The 20,518-nt window shown below is 34.7% G+C and overlaps 1 protein-coding gene across 1 annotated transcript; it reads left to right on the top strand.

Annotated features, from left to right (window-relative positions):
• The first annotated feature begins 697 nt into the window (after window positions 1-697).
• On the top strand, window positions 698-16,960 carry LOC124454491 (collagen triple helix repeat-containing protein 1-like). Its single transcript, XM_047005296.1, has 3 exons — window positions 698-925; window positions 2,206-2,553; window positions 16,439-16,960. Exons 1-3 carry the CDS (start codon window positions 836-838, stop codon window positions 16,787-16,789), a joined length of 789 nt encoding a protein of 262 aa, XP_046861252.1. The 5' UTR covers window positions 698-835; the 3' UTR covers window positions 16,790-16,960.
• Window positions 16,961-20,518: the final 3,558 nt, after the last annotated feature.

The raw sequence follows: 20,518 nt of genomic DNA, 5'->3' as shown, positions 1-20,518 counted from the left end.
ATGTTAAGTCACATCTAAATTTGTATTCTCGAGTACACTCGGAGCAATCGGATGTGCAAGTCTAAGTGTCTCTTAAGATGTTGTGATTACGCTTAAAGTTCCATAATATATTATACAAAATGAAAACACTCCTTAACAATCGAGTCAGTTGAACATTGGACAAGATTGCTGAAAGAGCTTGATCTAAGCTTTCTGAAAGAGCTTGATCTAAGGTTGCTGAAAGAGCTTGTTCTAAGGTTGCTGAAAGAGCTTAATCTAAGTTTGCTGAAAGAGCTTGATATAAGGTTGCTGAAAGAGCTTAATCTAAGTTTGCTGAAAGAGCTTGATATAACCTTGCTGACACTTATACAATCCGGAAAAACTTTCATTTTTATACATATATATTTATAAATGTGTAGTGATGTTGAAAAAAATCGCGAAAACTACAGATTCATCCCACAAGCCTGTTTTGTGATTGCTAACTCTTCAGGGGATTTAATATATATAATTTCAATAAGGGGATGATATATTTTTATATATAATTTCAATAAGGGTTGTGAAGGGATGTTAAGTCACATCTAAATTTGTATTCTCGGGTACACGCGTATCAATCGGATGTGCAAGTCTAAGTGTCTCTTAAGGTGTTGTGATTACGCTGAAAGATTCCCTAATATATTATACAAAATGGAAACACTCCCTAACAATCTAGTCAGTTGAACATTGGACAAGATTGCTGAAAGAGCTTGATCTAAGGTTGCTGAAAGAGCTTGATCTAAGCTTGCTGACTCTTTTCATACTGCTTAAAAAGTAAAGATTACACAGGCAGGACAAAAAGAATTTATTGTCCTTTTTATAAATGATGAAGTCTATACCGATAGCATTATGTTATGTTATTGCTTTGAGTATGCACCTAGTTGAATCTAACGACAAAGTTGATGATATCATGGTAGGTATCAAGAGGTTGGGCTGCATTTTTCAATTTATCACAGGGTATATCAAAATAATTCAATGTAAGTCCCATGAGTTAAGAATAACCTGTTTAAAAAGTATGCACCACCACAAAAATTACCGGTTTGTGCATGTTGTTGCTATTGTTGCCTCCAATTGCATAAGAGCTCTCTTTTATAAATTCTAAATAGAAATACTCTCAGTATGTATACAGGCGTTTCGTATGCACATATAAGTCGTCTGAACATTCCCCCACCTCCTCTCATGCCCTAAAACTGACTTTTAATTCGTAGAGAATGCAAGGGAAATGCATATACAATTTTAAGTTTCATTTTTTCAAAAATATGTCTTTTGCATTGGAAGATTCACTTCTAAGTTTTATTTGTTCGTCGAAACGAAAGTAACTTACTGCATGCAACGCCAGTGTCATGTACATTTAGTATTTACTGAACTTCAGCTTAAAATACATATATCATGGCTATATATTTTTTTGAAAATAGAAGCGTAATGCTTCTTAGTAGCTAAATTTTGTTGGCGCTAAGCTCTCAAATGCACACAGAGTTTTCCGTTTTCCATCAAAAACTCGTATCAGATTGAAACGATTATTTCAAATATAGCACAGCTTACGACACGCCAAGCACACTCATAGATTACACAGTTAAATGTTGTAAGTTACAAAATGCAGTATGCTTCGAGGTTTGTAAAATATGTTTTATTTGAAAATGAAAAATAACTGAAAATCAGAAAAATATGCAGTTCGTAATTCTGTGATTTAAGACATACGAATCTATCTACCGATTTTCAAAAAACGTTTTTAAGTTTTCCTTCATTTCTTATGTAAACATCTTCGCAAGGTAACTAACAGTATGAATTGTTCATTTTCATGTAAATCTAACGGTAAAGTCAACAAGGTATTTTGACCAACTTCCTATAAGAAATTTAGTACGATACAGCAATAGCTGATCCAGCGTTAGTCAAAATAAATTATAGCAGCTTAATTTTGAATTCAAAGTACTTTCAGGAAAACGCTATTGGTTTTAAACTTCGAAAGAATATAATTTTAGCGATTATCTTGTCTCTAAGGGGCTTGGAAATGTAAGTATATTCCAAAATGTGCTGCAGTAATCTATTTTGACCTACCCTAGATCCGCCACTGCCGATACAGCAACACATAACAAACACATTTCATCAAAACAACGTCGGTTTTGGTAGCTTAAAATATGTGCTTACGCATATTCAAGTAAACTTATATCATGCTCATTCATAAACTTTTCTCAGAAAATACGAGTACCAAGACGTCTTCCCGAGAAACCAAATGTATGCAATTCTAGTTGTGTTTCACCTGGAGTTCCTGGTGTACCTGGTGTGCCTGGTGTACCTGGAGTTCCAGGTCATAATGGGGTGCCAGGAGCCAAAGGATACAGTGGAAGTGATGGAAAGCCAGGAAAGATAGGTCCATCAGGGCCAAAAGGGGACAAAGGAGTCCAAGGTGGTGTGGGAAGGACTGGTGCAAAGGGTGAAAAAGGGAAAGCTGGTATACAAGGCGCTGCAGGAGTTAATAGTGAATCCAACTGGAAGCAGTGCTCTTGGAAGAACAACGATAATCGAGATAATGGACTTATAAAGGTAAATAATTATTACAAATATTTTTGAAATAGTTAGTTAATGATCGATTTTGCAGTTATCATTATACATAATTAATTCTTGGTAATAATTAAGTCAGTGGGTCATTGACAGCTGTAATACATTTTCAGTCTTATCTTGCGCTAACGTGACATGTTTCGTTTGAAGGAGAAAATTATTTCTACATTAATAAAATATAAGGCTTTGCAGTTCTATTTGAAATTTTGTACTTATATGACAAAATCATTTCAAAAAATCGTAGTTGATCGCAATGTAATATTTTTATTCAACTTAGTTCTGTTATTTCCTATAAGAAATAAAAGATGTTTACTGTGTTTGCACAGGCTTATGCAAACTGAGGAGACCTTTGGGAGAACTCAAGAGCAGATCAGCGCAAGCTCGAGACTAAAGGTCAACGGTTGCACATGCTCGAAAGTTCTTGCAAATCTCCAAAGTTTTGCAAAAGCCAGTGCAAACACGAAAAAATTCTTCTATTTCTTTTATAAAATAACAATAATGCGAAAAAGCAATTTTAAAATGTATTCATGATCGATTTGATTAATTGATTGTTTTGATTGATTTGATTGGTGGAGCTAAGATCTGTTTTGCACTGGCTAATACAGCCACGGCTATACATCAATCACTGCACGCGTTTTATTGTTTTTACTTTTAATTTGTTTTGACACAAATTACAATTTGATCAATCAAAAATCAACAATAAGCTCATAAAGTTTGAAATCTTCTTTTTAAACATTAAAATTTGTGAACATAACTCTCACTCCGCTGTGGTAGAAAACTTCATTATTGATTAACAATCTCTAAATTTTGTATTTTTTAAGTTAAAGACAAAAAAAATTAAATTTTTTGAGAGGAGCTTTATCAGGCACATAGCAAAACTGGCTTGATAAAACTGAAAGTAAATGCACATGATGTACAGATACAACGAACTTTGTTACACTTCAAAAGTCAATTTTCTTTCATACGATAATGTATTTTGTGTTAATTCTTGGCTTTAATTGCTTCAATTCTAAAAAGTTCTGAGCAAATGTGAGTCCAGATCTACTTGTAAGTTGTAAAACTAAATTTAATTCCGTTTTTAATCAGAATTTTGTCTTAATCAAACCAGTGGCCAATCTAGAGTTAATGTGAACGCAATGCGCGAGGCAGCTTGTTATTTGTTTTTATTAAAATAACAATTTTAACAAAAACTGCTGGTTTTTAATTTTTACAAAACAGTTTAGATCACAAATGTAACGAATATGATGGCTTGTCAAAGTCTTAAATTTTAACATAATTACTACAATGTATTTTGACGTACCCTCATTTGAAATACGACATTTTTTCACACAAAATCTATTTTGATTTTCGTTCGGTTTTAGGCAAGATAGAAAAAAGGATAAATTATATCCCAGTCCCTTTGTGCGCAACATTCAAAGACAACATTCATAATATGGGATCTGTGTTTTTGAATTATGTTTTTAATTACTCATTTCAAATTTCCCAAGTAATGTTGTATTGGACATATTTTTTTTTGATGCAGATACTCTTCCTTTTTAAAATGAGAAATTTGCACTTAAAGTAAAAGCAATAAGTTGTCACTTGTGCCTCATTAATATTATAACTGTGTTGATTTGCTTTTCTAGTTATGTAGTTTTAAGAAAAAACGTGGAAACACCTATCTTCGCGTGTTTTACTCCGGCAACCTCCGTGTTTACAACTGCGACGCGTGTTGCAAGCGATGGTATTTTAAATTCAATGGAAAAGAATGTAATCCTACAATTGAAGGTGTTTACTACATATGGAAAGGTAGAGGAACACGGAATATTCATCGTCATCGTCATATCGAGGGATATTGTGGTAACATCAACAGTGGTACTGTTAATGTTGGTTTCTATGTCGGTAATTGTCAGGGATATTCCAATGCAGATGCCTTCAGTGGATGGAATTCAGTCTCTCGAATTGTGATCCAAGAAGTTCCACCACCCCAGGCTTAATTCAATCTAAACACAACCTTTAACTGTTAATAAATATATTGCATGATTTTTTTGTTATCCTAAAGCATGACTTAATTGTGACTGTTATAGGCATTGATCCTTGTTATATGCTTGCTCGCTTTGATTACATATTTGAATGCGCTGCTCCTCATTATTAGTTTTTGAACTAATTTTGTTATACAAATTTGGACAACAGCAGAGCACCTTTTATTACGTCCTTTTCATTTACCTGATAAACTAGCTTTTCACTCTCTCTTGTATCACAAATTGCTGCTGACATTTTCGTCCACTCTATCTTCCCTACATGCAAGCGTTCTTTTTTATTCTCTATTGCTGTGGACTGTTGTCTTATGAAAACCAAATTATATATATCTTCCGCCGTCTTTACTTCTTATAAAGTCGTTCTTTCTATTGGGTTCTCTTTTCTCAAAACCTCATTTCTTTACATAATAGATTACCAATAGCATGATAACGATACTGCATTTGTCAAGGAGAGGGGGACGAATAAATTTTAAAGGGGTATTAAACTCAACAGTTTTAATCCAATGTAAAAGGCACGAGCTTTGAAAGCACAGCCCTTGCATCAGAAAGATGTACAACTAAGCATGGCGAGTATTTGAGAAAATGTAATTGTTTCAAGCATGACTGTGAAGATGGCTCTCATAATGCAGGAAAAAATTGAGAAATTTAATAGTTATGCAAACAACAGTTGCTAGTTTCGTAGAGGTTAATGATAACAAAGTAAAAAGGACTGGGCCATATGTAAATGGTAACCTAAATCACATGTATAAGTACAGCACTCTCGCCAATTTTTATTGTACATGTTTTCTAGGTACAATAGTTACCGTTCAAAGTGCATATGACACGAAATTTTATCACGAATTGTTTGATTATATTGGAAATTAGGACTTTCTTCTTTATGCAAATGACAAAGAATAATGATATTCTAATGATTATAAATTTTTCCCATCGTTGCAGCGTTATATCGATAAATTCTTAAATTTGATGAATACACCTGTGTAGGTAATAGATGAGCATTTGTAAAGATGACAAAGATTAATCATTTAATACTGACAGTCTACAAAAACAAGTTTTTTAATGCTGATTATGCAAAGTGATGTCAAAATGATGTCATTTGCATATTGTAGAAGTGTTAGCTACATATCTCCAAAAGAAAGATAATAACACGACTCTATTGAAAAAGCTATTAAGTCATTTTCAATTGCCTTTGCAACGCAATCAAGAAACGCTCTATTAAAATTTGATGTCATAAAGATTTAAAGTATATAGCTATTCAGAGGCGCTGGAAGCAATTTAGGGCTCCGGGGGCAGAATTTTGAAAAAGGGCACTTTCATTTTGAGACGCTTAAACATATGAATACACACAGACTTTCAATACACAGTATAACGTATTTTCAATAGCATGATCAGTAACTTTTAATGCGAAGAGCGTGCATCATGCATATTATGTATTACATATTACGTTATAGGCAAAAAAATGTATAAAAAAATACGTCAGTTGCGTATACGAGCACAACGCAACTGAATTATCTATTTTAACGTTAAAAGATTTGGTATAGTATAGATATATATTATTAATATCTTCCAAAGTAACTACGGCAACGCTCATTTGCCGTTACAAACGCCTTAGCTATGTTCTCGGTGGAAACCTCGTCAATGCGTTTCTTGTAGATAGCAGCAAACATTCTGTTGTTTAGGCTGTTCTCTGACATGGTGGATCTGAGCCATGATTTGATGTGACGCATCACGCTAAAACTTCTCTCTGCTGTAGCTGAACTAATTGGAACGGACATGTAAAATTTCAATAGTTTATGCACTTCAGACAGACATTTCTTGGTGCTATTTCTTTCGTTAAATATTCTGCAAAGTGTCGAGAGGCTCGTGACTTCCTTAATGGGTAAAGACTGTTCTGCATTGAAAAGCTTTAATACAACTGGTAGTTCACCTAGTTGAACCACCAATGAGCCCTTATCCATAACTGAAGGTAAATGTCCTAATTTTGGACGAATTTCATCTAGGGGAATTGTTTTATTCACTGCTGCAAGAAGACATGACTCTATCACTTCAAGAATTTTTAAATTCTCTTGGTGAAAACGTCTCTGCTCTGCATCTACGACAGAATCAACAGCTTCATAATAAAGACGCAAAAGTTCTGTTCTAGTGTCCATTGCTCTTGCTGATGAAGGCGCATTGGAATGAGCGACATAATCAGACAGGTGTCGAGGAGTTGACCTTCTTCTCTTCGATTCTTGCGTAGCTAGCGTTTCATCTTCATCTTGTAAGTCGCCGACAATCTTTTTTGCATGATCGTACAGACGTTGAAACTCTTCTTCTGACCGCAGCTCTTTAAGACGCACTTCAAGCTTCTTAATGCTGTAAACTGCCTGTTCTGCGGTGAGTGATGCACATTGTAATTGCTTGGAATTATTTTCCAGTAAATTTGCAAGTTCATGCATAGCTACCAGTTGAAACATCTGTCGTATTGATTTTTTTTCTCACGCAATCCATTTGATCTTGAAAGACACTCTGGCTTTACGCTTAGGTCTTTTGAAAGATGCTTCAAAGTTGCCTGTAGGTCCGGGGTTTTTTTAACAGCACTACAGCTGCGGATGCTCTTGTTGTCCATCTTTTTTTTAAGCTCAGAATAATTGGAGACATTTCCGAATCTTGCGCGATTTCTTTCTGTATGTTCTCAAAAAGGAGGACGCGTTTAGGACTCATGCCAACTAGAACATACAATTCTTCACAAAGATCTTGTGTATCAGCAATTAACGGAGACAAAGCTGTGGCATCTTTAAACACAAGCTCGTTGCAGTGTGCCAAACAATGGATATGAATAATATTTTCGCCAAAATGTTCTTTCAGAAGTTCAGCGAGTCGTACCATGGATGATGCTCCATCAAAAGCCGTGGCAACAAGTTTATCTGCATCCATACTGCATCGTAGCAGTATGTCTTCTATATACTTTAGCAAAGCATCTGATGTTAGGCCTTCGTCACATGAAAATATACCGACGAAGTCTTCGAAAGTCTCGTAACTATCATTACAATGACGGATGAAAAATGACAACTGCTCCACTTTCGAAATATCACTTGCTTCGTCACTTATAACAGAATAGAATTTGCTTGAATTAATTTCTTTGACCAATCTTCGTCTGGCTTTTAGTACGATTAGACATTCTTGCTCATTGAGGATCTCGTGCGAAAAATATCGATTTTCACTCATTAGCAGATGCAAACCACTATCATTGCGAGCTTTATCCTTATTAAACGGAAAAACGTTCGATTCTTCATTATTATGACCCCGAATTGGAAGTCCTTGCCTCAAAAGGGTTTTCACAGTATTCAAATGAGCTATCAAACCAATCCGTCTAAGATATTGCTGCTTTTGACGTAGATCATCTATCTGGCTTGCCACATCAGGTCGCTCCTTTGTCGATTCTTTTCAAGCATGTCGATGATTCTCGCTACTTTCGTGGTCTTCTAGTCTTTCTTTGCCTTTTTTCCAGTTTGAAAACCAGCTGCTTTGTCGTAGTCGATGAATGGCGAGGAATCGTGAGGTTGTTTGAACAAAGTACTTACTCCACAAAATGCTGCCTTTTTTCCTCTGTGATACCATGACCACTTATGATCATCAAACCACTCCTTTTGAAAATATCTACCTTTATTTTCGCTCATACGCTTTACGTTTGGTGTAAAATACAGGCCAGAATTCGTCGCTTTAATCCAAGGGTCGACTTCTTGACTTGACTGCTGAGTGAATGAAGAGGCCTCCTTTTTCTCTAGCATCAGTACTTCTGTAATCGGTTGTGCTTATGGTACAGTCAGTATTATCATCGACAACAGCAGATGTCTCAGATTGCGTAACGAAAGAAAGTTTGGTTTGACCACGTACTTTTGAAGCTTCCAAGAGCTGCTTTTTAGCAAGATTTTGTAGGCGACTCTCTTTTGGCATTTCAAATTCTCAATACTGCGAAATGGAAAATATACACTATACTTTCTCGTGTATTCCATTTATAAACATTTACTTAACTGTGTTGTCACTATTTAGTATTGTGCATTGTTGAGTTGTTTCGTTGAGCACAATTTTATCCCGTGCTAACAAGACGAACGAATATTAAACAATTTTTTAATTGTTCTTATTGTGTACTATTACAAACTTACAAGCAGTATTTTAGATTTTTTAGACTTGATTATATAAGTACATTTATTCCACTTACGTATTACACCTCTCATCTATAATTCATAACCCTATCTTGATTCCCACAAAATCATTTTCATAAACATGAGATCATCACTATCTTTATTCTTTGTTTTGAAACAGTGCTTCCACTCTACATGTTTGTTTTTCCTACAATATCTATGTTTTGAAAGTTTTCAATGAAAATCCGATAGAACGTGGAATTGTTTTTTCCGCTTATCTTAACACCTTCTCTTCCGATATCGAAGCGTATTACCCGGAAAAAAATCAGATGCAAGAAGTGAGTGTTTGAAATCGCTATATGGTGGCAAAAGGCACAGCGCTGCCCCCGCTTGCCCCCGTAAGGGAAAGGCAGCGGAGGCAGCTTCCCCCGTGGTTCCGGCGCCACTGTAGCTATTCAATAAAAATTAATCGGCGTTTGAACGAATTCGATTGAGTGATTTGACAAATAGTTTAGTAATTAGCACAAAACGAATATTATTACAAAATATATTGCTATGAATTTGACAATTTGACAAGTAGCACAAGCTATTTTTAAAGTTCTTCTCAGTAACACACTTAATTCTCACTTAAAAAACGGCTATTATTTGTGACAATTTTACTCTCAGATGAACCATTCAAAGTCCAATAATATACGTATTTCACTAAAGAGGTTTGCAGATGCTCGCGCTGATTACTTTAGCAACGTTTTCCCAACTGTTGAATTTTTTTGATACTGTGAATCTGTGATACACCCTGCAAAGTGTGTGTGAAAACTTCCGCTATGAGCGTTGAGCTACGGCGGTATTGTGGACATTAAAAGCTGAACCAGTTTGAAAAAGGTTGCAATTTCGAGTTCATCTCACGTATACAGTATGGACGAGGCTTTAAACAAATTTTTTAAAATCTCTTTTCATTGTTACATTTATACAATGTTCATTCAATCACTCAAATATTTTCCACATTATTCATATGTCATTAAATGACTTTATTCATCATAGCAATTTTATTGATTAAAATTCAATGTTGCAAACAAGCCCATCGATTGGTTGAATTTTATTCTTTGGAAATTTATGAACCAATGACGTTCATATAGAAATATTTTAAATTTCAAATTAGCTGCCAAAATTTATTTTGCTTCAACTATGTTTTGTGACTTGTTCATTATTCCGTTCAAGTTGAAGACAAACAGTGCTACGTACAAGTTCTTCAAAATTCTTCTGTGGTCCACTTCTCCTTAAGGTTAAAACGACATTTAATTTCAACTAAATGATGAAAGTTGCACTGGTTACGTTATGTGGGTCATGGCCTTGTGCGTGTATTTGACTGAATCTAATGAGGAAATTCAAAATGAAACTGTACGTATTCAATGCTAACACTAATGGGTTATGGTGTGTTTTTCAATTTGCAAATCATGAACCGAATAACAGTCAACTAAGTAATAAATATGAATGCCCAACATAAAGTTTTAATTAAAGCAATAGAAATAAACCAAAAATTGTAAAATTGAATTTATTGTGACGTTTCGTCTTTACTCAAGACATCTTCAGACAATTAATAAATAGGATGTTAAGACAAGATATTATATTTACAGAAGGTGTTAAATTACTACTAAAGGAGGCGGTGTCAAATGAATTATATGATAAGGAAGTTAGGAAGTAAAATAAAGTGAAATTGAAATAGGTTAAAGGGAATGGAGCTTCCTTGTACGTTAATGAGTGAAGGCTTCTATTTATTGATTAGAAGGCTCCCACGAAGGGAGAGTTCATAAGAATCGTTAGAAGAGGAGAAGACGACTTTAAAATAATTTCCTCTTCTAACGATTCCTATGAACTCTCCATTCATGAGAGCCTTCTAATCAAATAATACAAGCCTTCACTTAACGTGCAAGGAAATTCCATTGCACTTAACCTCTTTTAATTTCACTTTATTTTACTTCCTAACTTCTTTACCATATAATCCATTTGACACCGTCTCCTTTAGTAGTAATTTGACACATTTTGTAAATATAATATCTTCTCTTAACATCCTATTTATTAATTCTCCAAAGATGTCGTGAGTAAAGACGAAACGTCACAATAAATTCAATTTTACAATTTTTGGTCTATTTCTATGGCACTAATTAAAACTTTAGGTTGGGCATTCATTTTTATTACACGAAGTCAAATATGTTTATAACTCCAAAACTAAAGTATCTTGAATGTTCCAATTCGTATAAGTGTGCACGTATTCCTCTTTAAAATAAAATACACTACATTTGTTTATGTGTTGGCTTTAAGACATTGACTAGTTGTAGAAATTTTTGTTATCTTGTAAAATTACTACAAGTGCAATCATTTCTTGCAATACGCTGGGTTGAAATTTAAAATAACTGGTAAAAATCGTAAGAGATGCACCGCTGGGAAATGGGTGTTCTCATTTACAGCTCTTGATTCTCAATGTATTTTTTACAGTACTATAACTTTTCACGATGCACTATGTTTCATTAATTAAACTATTTCAAGTTTGAAATCGTTCATTTTTGTAGTCGTGAATAAGAAAATTGTAAGATTATAGAGTGCTATTGTGCTCTAATTAATTCAACGCCTTTAGAAATGTTACAAATTTGGGCAACCGTCTCAGCACAAACAATCAACGTCATAAAAGGCCCCCGCCATTTTAACTAGCATACTTCCGCCTAAAATTATGTGCAAGATTGTTCCTTTCAGCAATATACTTGCATAAGGAAGATAGCAACATCGATAATTGTAACGAATGTTTGGATTCTTGCATGCGCAATAAGTACTATTTTTTAAATATACAGAGAAGAATTGTATAAAGGAATCAGAAACGGATATACCAAAGTATAATTTATATAATTCAAACCACAAAAGATTTTTAGGTATATAATTGCATTAATCGAATCAGTTGTTTCGAAACGCAAAACATAAGCGTAAAACACAAATGCGATCGTCCTATTCGTCTGGATGAGATTCTGCTCAAAGAATCAGACTACCAAAATATGTTACACTGGACTCTGCAATATTATTAACAAAAACTTGTTGAAACTGAAAATTGACTACTAGATATTAATTATTACAATACTATAAAGTCCTCTGTAATATATATAATTCATCAATAGCAAAATATTTGAACAAAAATACGCACAAAATTTCTTCAACACTTACAAATTTTTGTTTCATACGGTGCCTAGATCTGTTATTGTCCGTTATGTAATAGTCCTCCGACTTCGATCAAATTTTTATGTTTAAATATCTCGTAAAAACACTATGGAGCTGCTGCAGACAAAAGGAACTATAAGGAAGTCAACCACAGAGAAAGAAATCAAATATGTAAATATTATAAATTGTAAGGCTGTTTAATCTCGATTTTTGTCTGTCCAGTGAGATGTTTTCCAGGTAAGACGTCACATTTTAGAAGACTTTTAAAAAGAGGCAGGGAATATGAGAAGATTTATGTTGCGCACTCGTGTTATTATTGCATAGAACATGAACTGTTTTTTCTGCCAAAGCCTTTTTATGGTTCGGTGACGAGCGTTTAAATTTTTACTCTTTAGTAACGTCAGCTTTAATTCAACTAACAAACTTTAAATGCTTTCATCGTAAAAGCTTATATGTATTCACTGATCAGCTCCTTCGACGGATGATGGATATGTACACTTAATTGTCCTAAAGCAAATGTTTCATGTAATAAAAGCATCAGCTGTATCTCGTTTGGCAAATAATAAAAGAAACGTGATTGATAGTCATGGTGCCGTATTTAATCCAGTACGTTTATTGTACGCATTGTTTATCTTAAACAGCTCTTTTAAGAACTATTACGTTATTGCGCATTTAATGAATACGACGAGTTTTTTGAAATAGACATGTTTCAACATCTCATGGTGAAATCTTCAGTATAATAAAGAATGTTATTTAAGAAAAAAAAATGTTTACTGTGTTTGCACCATTGAACTAAATAAATGGAAAGCTACCTCAGTCGATGTTTTGAAGCCAGTAGAGCCCAGTCTTTCCACGCATTTGTAAACACACGGCCGATAGACAGAAGTGTAAAATAACTTGAACAAACTACGAAGCTTCAAAAACAAAACGCAAATTCTCTTTTGTCTTAATTTGGCAAACAAAAAGTTCACAAATGAGACTTAACACCACGTATACACAATTTCTTAACAATTACATTTTTGTAAATGAGGCCACAGCGAACCATAACTAGAAGGCATTTTTCTGTTATTGTTTGTTTTGGTATGTCTGCGAATGTGCCAAAAACCATAGCGTTTTTGTTTCAAAGTAGCATAAAAAGGCATATAAAATTCTTATCAAACATCAGTTTTGTAAATGTATTTTCACCCAAAACAATTGTGATCAATGTTTTTCTGTGGAAGTACAATTTTACAGAAAAACACAATTTTTATTTCAAACTTACACGAGATTTGGTTTTAAAAGATAAATTAGATAATAAATGATAATACTCGTCACATCCTCCCAAACGAAAGGCTTCTGTAAGTATTTTAATGTACAAATATTTCATGGAGAAGCATGTATATTATTGAATACATCCAGTTGAATCTTTTCAAAATAAACAAGTACTTGCTGCAATGTTTCCGATTTGTATAAATTGAATGATCAACGATATGATTGTTTTTCACAGTTTCCACACTTTGATATTTTCCATTTCGAAATAGGTATTTAATACGAAGCATCGTAATTGGATGAAAAAAGATTATGCCCCATTACCTTCCATGCCACAATACTTTTCTGCTCAAATTTGGCTTCAAAAAATTATTAGGCTTTTCTATTACAGGTAGCCTTCCATCTATTATAGTTCAATGGTTTGCACAGGCTTATGCAAATCGAGGAGACCGTCGGGACAGCTCGAGAGCAGATCAGTGCAAAATCGAGACCGAAGGTCGAGGGTTGCTCCTGCTCGAGAGTCCTCATTAACTTATCTTAAATCTTAGAAGATTCACTTCTAAGCGCATGCAATACCAGTGTCATGTACATCTATTATTTACTGAGCTCCAGCTTAAAACATATAAATCATGGCCATCTAGTTTTTTGAAAATAGAAGCGTAATGCTTCTTAGTAACTAAATTTTGTTGGCGCAAAGCTCTCAAATGCACACAGAGTTTTCCGTTTTCCATCAAAAATTCGTATCACATTGACACGATGATTTCAAATATAGCACAGCTTACGACACGCCAAGCACTCTCATAGATGACACTGTAAAACTTTGTACGTTACAATATGCAGTATGCCTAGAGGTTTGTAAAATATGTTTTGTTTGAAAATGAAAAATAACTGACGATCAGAAAAGTATGCAGTTCGTAATTCGGTGATTGAAGACGTACGGATTATCTATCGATTTTCAAAAAACGTTTTTAAGCTTTCCTTCATTGCTTTTGTAATGAAGGAAAGCTTAAAACAGCATCCTTGGCAATAATGTATGTTACTCTAGGTACTTATTTCAACTTTTTGACTATTCTAAACTCTCACTCAAATTTAACCTATCATTAGTCGTAACCATGGACGTTAACCAGCGGACGTAGACAAGTGTCGATGAGAAGGTCAAAATCAACTTCGTTTAAGTCTAAAAATATTAATTGACAACGAGTAATAATTATGTACCATTCATATTTAACTGTACATCTTTAACAACATTTAAGAGACTTAATCATGTTCATTCATTAAATTTTGTCAGAAAACACGACTACCTAGAGGTCTTCCCAAGAAATCAAATGTTTGCAAAACCAGTTGTGTTGCGCCTTGTGTACCTGGAGTTCCTGGTGTACCTGGAGTTCCAGGTCATAATGGGGTGCCAGGAGCCAAAGGAGCCAGTGGAAGTGATGGAAAGGCAGGAAAGATAGGTCCATCAGGGACAAAAGGGGACAAAGGAATCCAAGGTGGTATGGGAAGGACTGGTGTTAAGGGTGAAAAGGGGGAAGCTGGTGTACAAGGCCCTGTACGAGTTAATAATGAATCCAACTGGAAGCAATGCTCTTGGAAGAAGAGTGATGATCGAGACAATTGACTTATAAAGGTGAATAATCGCTACAAATTTTGTTGAAATAATTAGTTCATTATCAGATATTCTTTATTTTGCAGGTATCATTATACATAATTAATTATTAGTAATAATTTAGGCAGTGACATTGCAATTTTATATTGTGCTATAATGGTGACATGTGTCGTTGTGTTTAAGAAGGAAAAAGGAAAAAATATGTCTTTATAAATAAAAGATAAGGCTTTGCATTTTTATTTGAAATTTTTTTATATGTATGCCAAATATATTTAAAAAAATCGTTGTTGATTGTAATGTCACATTTTTATTCAACTTAGTTCTGTTATTTCTTTTTGTTGTAGCACACATTAAAAAAAATCAACAACATGTACAAGCTCATAAAGTTTGAAATCTTTTTATTAAATATTGAAATTTATGAACATAACTCCTACTCCGCTCTGGTAGAAGACTTTATTCCTGATTAACAATCTATAAATTTTGGATTTTTGAAGTGAAAGACAAAAACCTTAAAATATTTTGGGAACTATATTATAGACACTTTATTAAAACTGGCTTGGCAAAACTGAAAGTAAATGCAAATGATGTACAGAGATAACAAAATTTGTTACACTTCAAAAGTCAATTTTCTTTTATAAGATAATATGTTTTGTCTTTTTCTTGTACGCAGTGGTTTAGCAAAAATCATTACAGTTCTACATGTAAAACTCGCGAGTTTTACATGTAGAGTAGCCACGTGAGTGTGAACACATTACGTGAGGCCAGAGGCCGCGTAAGATTGTCAATTGGGGGCCGAGGCAAGTATTCATATATGCATGTTCTACCTTAATAGTTTCTATTGAAATCAATTGTGGTTATGGATTAACAAGATTAAAACATATAAATATATAAATATTGCCCCCCCCCAATTATAAATCTTGTGTGGCCCCTGGAAGCAGCTTTTTTTTTTCATATATATATAGCAATTTTAACAAAACTGTTCATTTTTATACTTTAAAAAACATTTTAGAGCACAAATTTAACGAGCATAAAGGCGTTTCATTTGTCTTGAATTTCAACATAATTGCTGCAATGTAATCTGACGTACCCTAGCTGCATTTGGAATGTGTCATTTTGTCACTAAATCTCTTTTGATGTTTTTTCAGTTTTAGGCAAGATAGAAACAAAGATAAATTATATCTCTTTTCCATTTGTGCATGGCATTCAAAAACACCATTCATAATATGGGTTTAATTAAGTTATGTGTTGTGACCCGGGAAATACCAGGCGGGAAGCGAATTCTTGTTATAAATATTAAAGCCCAGCAAAGTGCTTTTAAAGAGTCATTCAATACAAAAATGACGCATATTTATTTAGTAGCGTAACTCTCTGTCTTGAGAGTCAAGACGAAACGTTACGCTACTAAATAAATATTTCTTTTAATACGTCATTTTTTATTGAATGTCTCTTTTAGAAGCACTTTGCTGGGCTTTAATATTTATAACAAGAATAAGTTATGTGTTATTGAATTGTGCTTTTCATCAATCATTTCAAATTTCTAAGTGATGTTATATTAGTCAGATTTCTTTTTTAAAGCATATACTTTTCCTTTTTAAAACAGCCATTTTTTCCTATAGAGTAGAAGCAATATGTTGTCACTCATACCAGATGTATACTACTGTGTTATTTTTCTTTTCTAGATATGCAGTTTTAAGAAAAAACGTGACAATACTTATCTTCGCGTGTTCTACGCCGGTACCCTCCGTATTTACAACTGCGACACGTGTTGCAAGCGATGGTATATTAAATTCAACGGAAAAGAATGTAATCCTACGATTGAAGGAGTCCTCTACATTAGGAAAGGTAGAGGAACACATGATATTCATCGTCATCGTCATATCGAGGGATATTGTGGCAACATCAATATGGGTACTGTGAATGTTGGATTCTATGTCGGTAATTGTCAGGGATATTCCAATGCAGATGCCTACAGTGGATGGCAAACAGTCTCTCGAATTGTGATCCAAGAAGTTCCAGCACCTCAGGCTTAATTCAAACCAAGCTGAATCTGAATTGTTGTTGAATATGCTTTACTTATCATAATTGTTGCTATGATTTTTATAAACATACAGCTCTTTTCAGTGTGGTCTTTTTGTTGTCTATGTCACTATTTTTAGTCTTTATTCTCAAATAGATTTTGAATAAACAGTACAAATACAAAATTTGTAGAACTTTTTTCGTTTTTTAGTTATCTTTCGGCAAAGATGGGAATAAATCCTGAATTTTGTAAAAAATGTTTTGGTTTTGTAAAAAATGTCGAGAGCTTTAATCCGTGGCATGGGACTTACTTGTGACGTCATTTAAGGAACACAGACTGACTACCAAAACAACTTACACTGTTTATGCATAAAACACTTAAACAAACACAAAAATGCCAGATCGATGTGTAGTTTTTGGTTGTTCTAACGTAGCCAGTTCGGAGAAAGGCATTTCACTTCATCGCATACCATTTTTTAACGACGAAAGAAGCGAAGCTAAGCGTAGGAGAAAGCGTTGGATCAACTTTGCGAAAGCTACTCGCGATAAATGGGTCCCTACAAAGAATTCCGCAGTTTGCTCGGAACACTTCGCAAAAGATTCGTTTTCTCGGCAATTCGGCTCGTTTTCTGAATCAGAAAGTAATTTTGCACCTCGACTCGTTCGAGACGAATTCGGAATCGTTGCTTAGCCGAGCATTTATCCTCAAAAAGAAGACAATTAACTTACAACAAGAGATCGCAGAATGGTGAGTACAGTACCGCTCGCGTATTTGTTAACATAATTTTGCGTATGATACGCGTATTGTTCTCGTATCATAGCCGTATCATTCTCGTATCATACGCGTATCGTTCTCGTATCTTACGTGTATCGTTCTCGTATCATACGCGTATCGTTCTCGTATCATACGCGTATCGTTCTCGTATCATACGCATATCGTTCTTGTATCATACGCGTATAGCTCTCGTATCATACGCGTATCGTTTTCGTATCATACGCGTATCGTTCTCGTATCATACGCGTATCGTTCTCGTATCATACGCGTATCGTTTTCGTATCATACACGTATCGCGTATTTGTTAACATAATTTTGCATATGATACGCGTATTGTTCTCGTATCATACGCGTATCGCTCTCGTATCATACGCGTATCGTTTTCGTATCATACGCGTATCGCTCTCGTATCATACGCGTATCGTTCTCGTATCATACGCGTATCGTTTTCGTATCATACGCGTATCGCGTATTTGTTAACATAATTTTGCGTATGATACGCGCATTGTTCTCGTATCATACGCGTATGGTTCTCGTATCATACGCGTATCGTTTTCGTATCATACGCGTATCGCGTATTTGTTAACATAATTTTGCGTATGATACGCGTATCGTTCTCGTATCATACGCGTATCGTTCTCGTATCATACGCGTATCGCTCTCGTATCATACGTGTATCGTTTTCGTATCATACGCGTATCGCTCTCGTATCATACGCGTATCGTTCTCGTATCATACGCATATTGTTCTCGTATCATACGCGTATCGCTCTCGTATCATACGCATATCGTTTTCGTATCATACGCGTATCGCGTATTTGTTAACATAATTTTGCGTATGATACGCGTATTGTTCTCGTATCATACGCGTATCGCGTATTTGTTAACATAATTTTGCGTATGATACGCGTATTGTTCTCGTATCATACGCGTATGGTTCTCGTATCATACGCGTATCGTTCTCGTATCATACGCGTAAATTTCTCGTATCATACGCGTATGTTCGAAATTTTGTGCGTGTTTTTGTTGAAATATTTTGCGATTTATGAATTATATATATTACAGAGAACTTTATATCAGGGGCGGATCTAGGCCATGGCGAAAGTGGCTTGAGCCACGGTCAGAATTCTACCACTTAAGTTTTTCCAGGGTTGACTTTTTATGATTAAAAATTTTGCTCAAATACAGCAAAATTCGATGAAAAGTAAAAATTGAATGAATATTGTAATTTTTTGTCAAAAATTTATGTTAACAGAACAAAAACTTCAAATTAAACGTCTTGTTAAAATAGTATTATCATCCAGTTAAACTCTGAACTGTAAAATCACCGAAAGCGTCTCGAATCTTGAAGAATACGCCATGAATATGCTCGGAATATGTGGAATATGTTCGTAAATTCGAACCTGCAATCTCAGGATGAAATGCCACGGTCAGCGCTCAAAAAATTTCGCAATAGTTGCTAAATATAGTGACCTTTAGCCACGGTGCAGCGTTGCAAGCCAATCACAGGGAACGTTTTGGCCATGTGCGCCACGGTGAGCCACGGTGAATGTATTTTGATTGCGCAATAAATACAAGTCATATGCAATAGCTCGATTCTTGTCGACTTGAAAAAACGCTACTTCTATTTCTCCTTAGCGATTAGGATCAATGGAAATTTCTAAAAAGATCGAGGTTCTTGAAAAGCTCGTCCAAATCTTTCAGCAAGAGAACGCTTGCGAAATTATTTCTGGTGAATTGTCTAACTTGTCACAACACTGTGGTAAAATAATGAACGAGGAAAGGCTTCGTCGTATAAATTCTACTGGCGATATTATGCTACGAACTTGTTCATTTTCAAAACTGCAGTTCCCTGAAAGCCAAATTGAAAGATCAGGACCCTGTTAGGTAAGAATTTACATGTATTGGGGTATTAACTTATATTTTTATTTACGTTTGACATCTTGGCCTGAAATATATGATCAATCCGTTCATTTAGTGTATCATGTTAAATATATATCTAAAGCTGTCATTATTTTGCATACTCAGTCTGTCTAATGTACGGCCTAAATAATTTTAAATGTTACTGTCTGTTAAAAAAATGTTTTACTTCAATATTAGTCAAAGCTAGTCCTTTTTAAAATTTAAACCAATCATAATGTATTATCTTTGTACTCCTGGCATTTTATGTTATCCTCTGGTTAAAGAAACTAACATATCATTTTGAATAACTGTTACTTTCTTTCGCGGGTTATATAGAATATTGATGCTATAGTAGATGGAATCAATAAGTCGTCTGAATCCTGTTCGACATGCCTAGACTAGTTCCAAATCTTAGACTACCTGCCTGTGACTTTGACTTTATCATGATGGCGGTTGAATTAGCTAAAGGAAGAGGAGTGAAACCTTACAAGAAGAGGACAAGTGACCGTCAAATGCACCGAGTCAACGTACCTGCGGACAGCACGTTAGAATACTACAAAAGAGCTTTGACGATTCCTTTCCTCGATCATCTTGTAGGGCAGATACAATTAAGATTTTCAGATGGAAATCTCGACGCATTTGATGCCATGTATGCTTTGCCAAGTTACGTCACCAGTGAACCTAAGTGGGCCGAAAATTTTTCTCGTTTTTTGAATAAGTATAAAGATGACCTACCGTCACCTGATTTTCTTGAAATGGAGTTAAGAATGTGGAAACTTTTCTGTTACAACTACAAGTGTCCGCTTCCAAATTCCATACAAGAGTTGCTTCCTTTTGTTGATGTTCGTTCATTTCCAAATGTGCAAACTGCCTTTAAAATATTTGGTGCAATTCCAGTGACTACATGTAGCTGTGAGAGATCGATTTCAACTCTTCGTCAATTGAAAACCTTCATACGAAGTACCATGGGAGAAAAAAGATTATCGTCACTAGCATTATTAAATGTTCATCGAGAAATTCACATTTACATCGACAAAGTAATCGAGCGTTTTGCACTTAAACATCCA

This window comes from Xenia sp. Carnegie-2017, unplaced genomic scaffold (assembly GCF_021976095.1).
Source record: "Xenia sp. Carnegie-2017 unplaced genomic scaffold, XeniaSp_v1 HiC_scaffold_3, whole genome shotgun sequence".
Taxonomy (NCBI): Eukaryota; Metazoa; Cnidaria; class Anthozoa; order Malacalcyonacea; family Xeniidae; genus Xenia; species Xenia sp. Carnegie-2017.
Note: the sequence above shows the minus strand (reverse complement) of the source record. Positions and strands in the feature narration are given on the sequence as shown.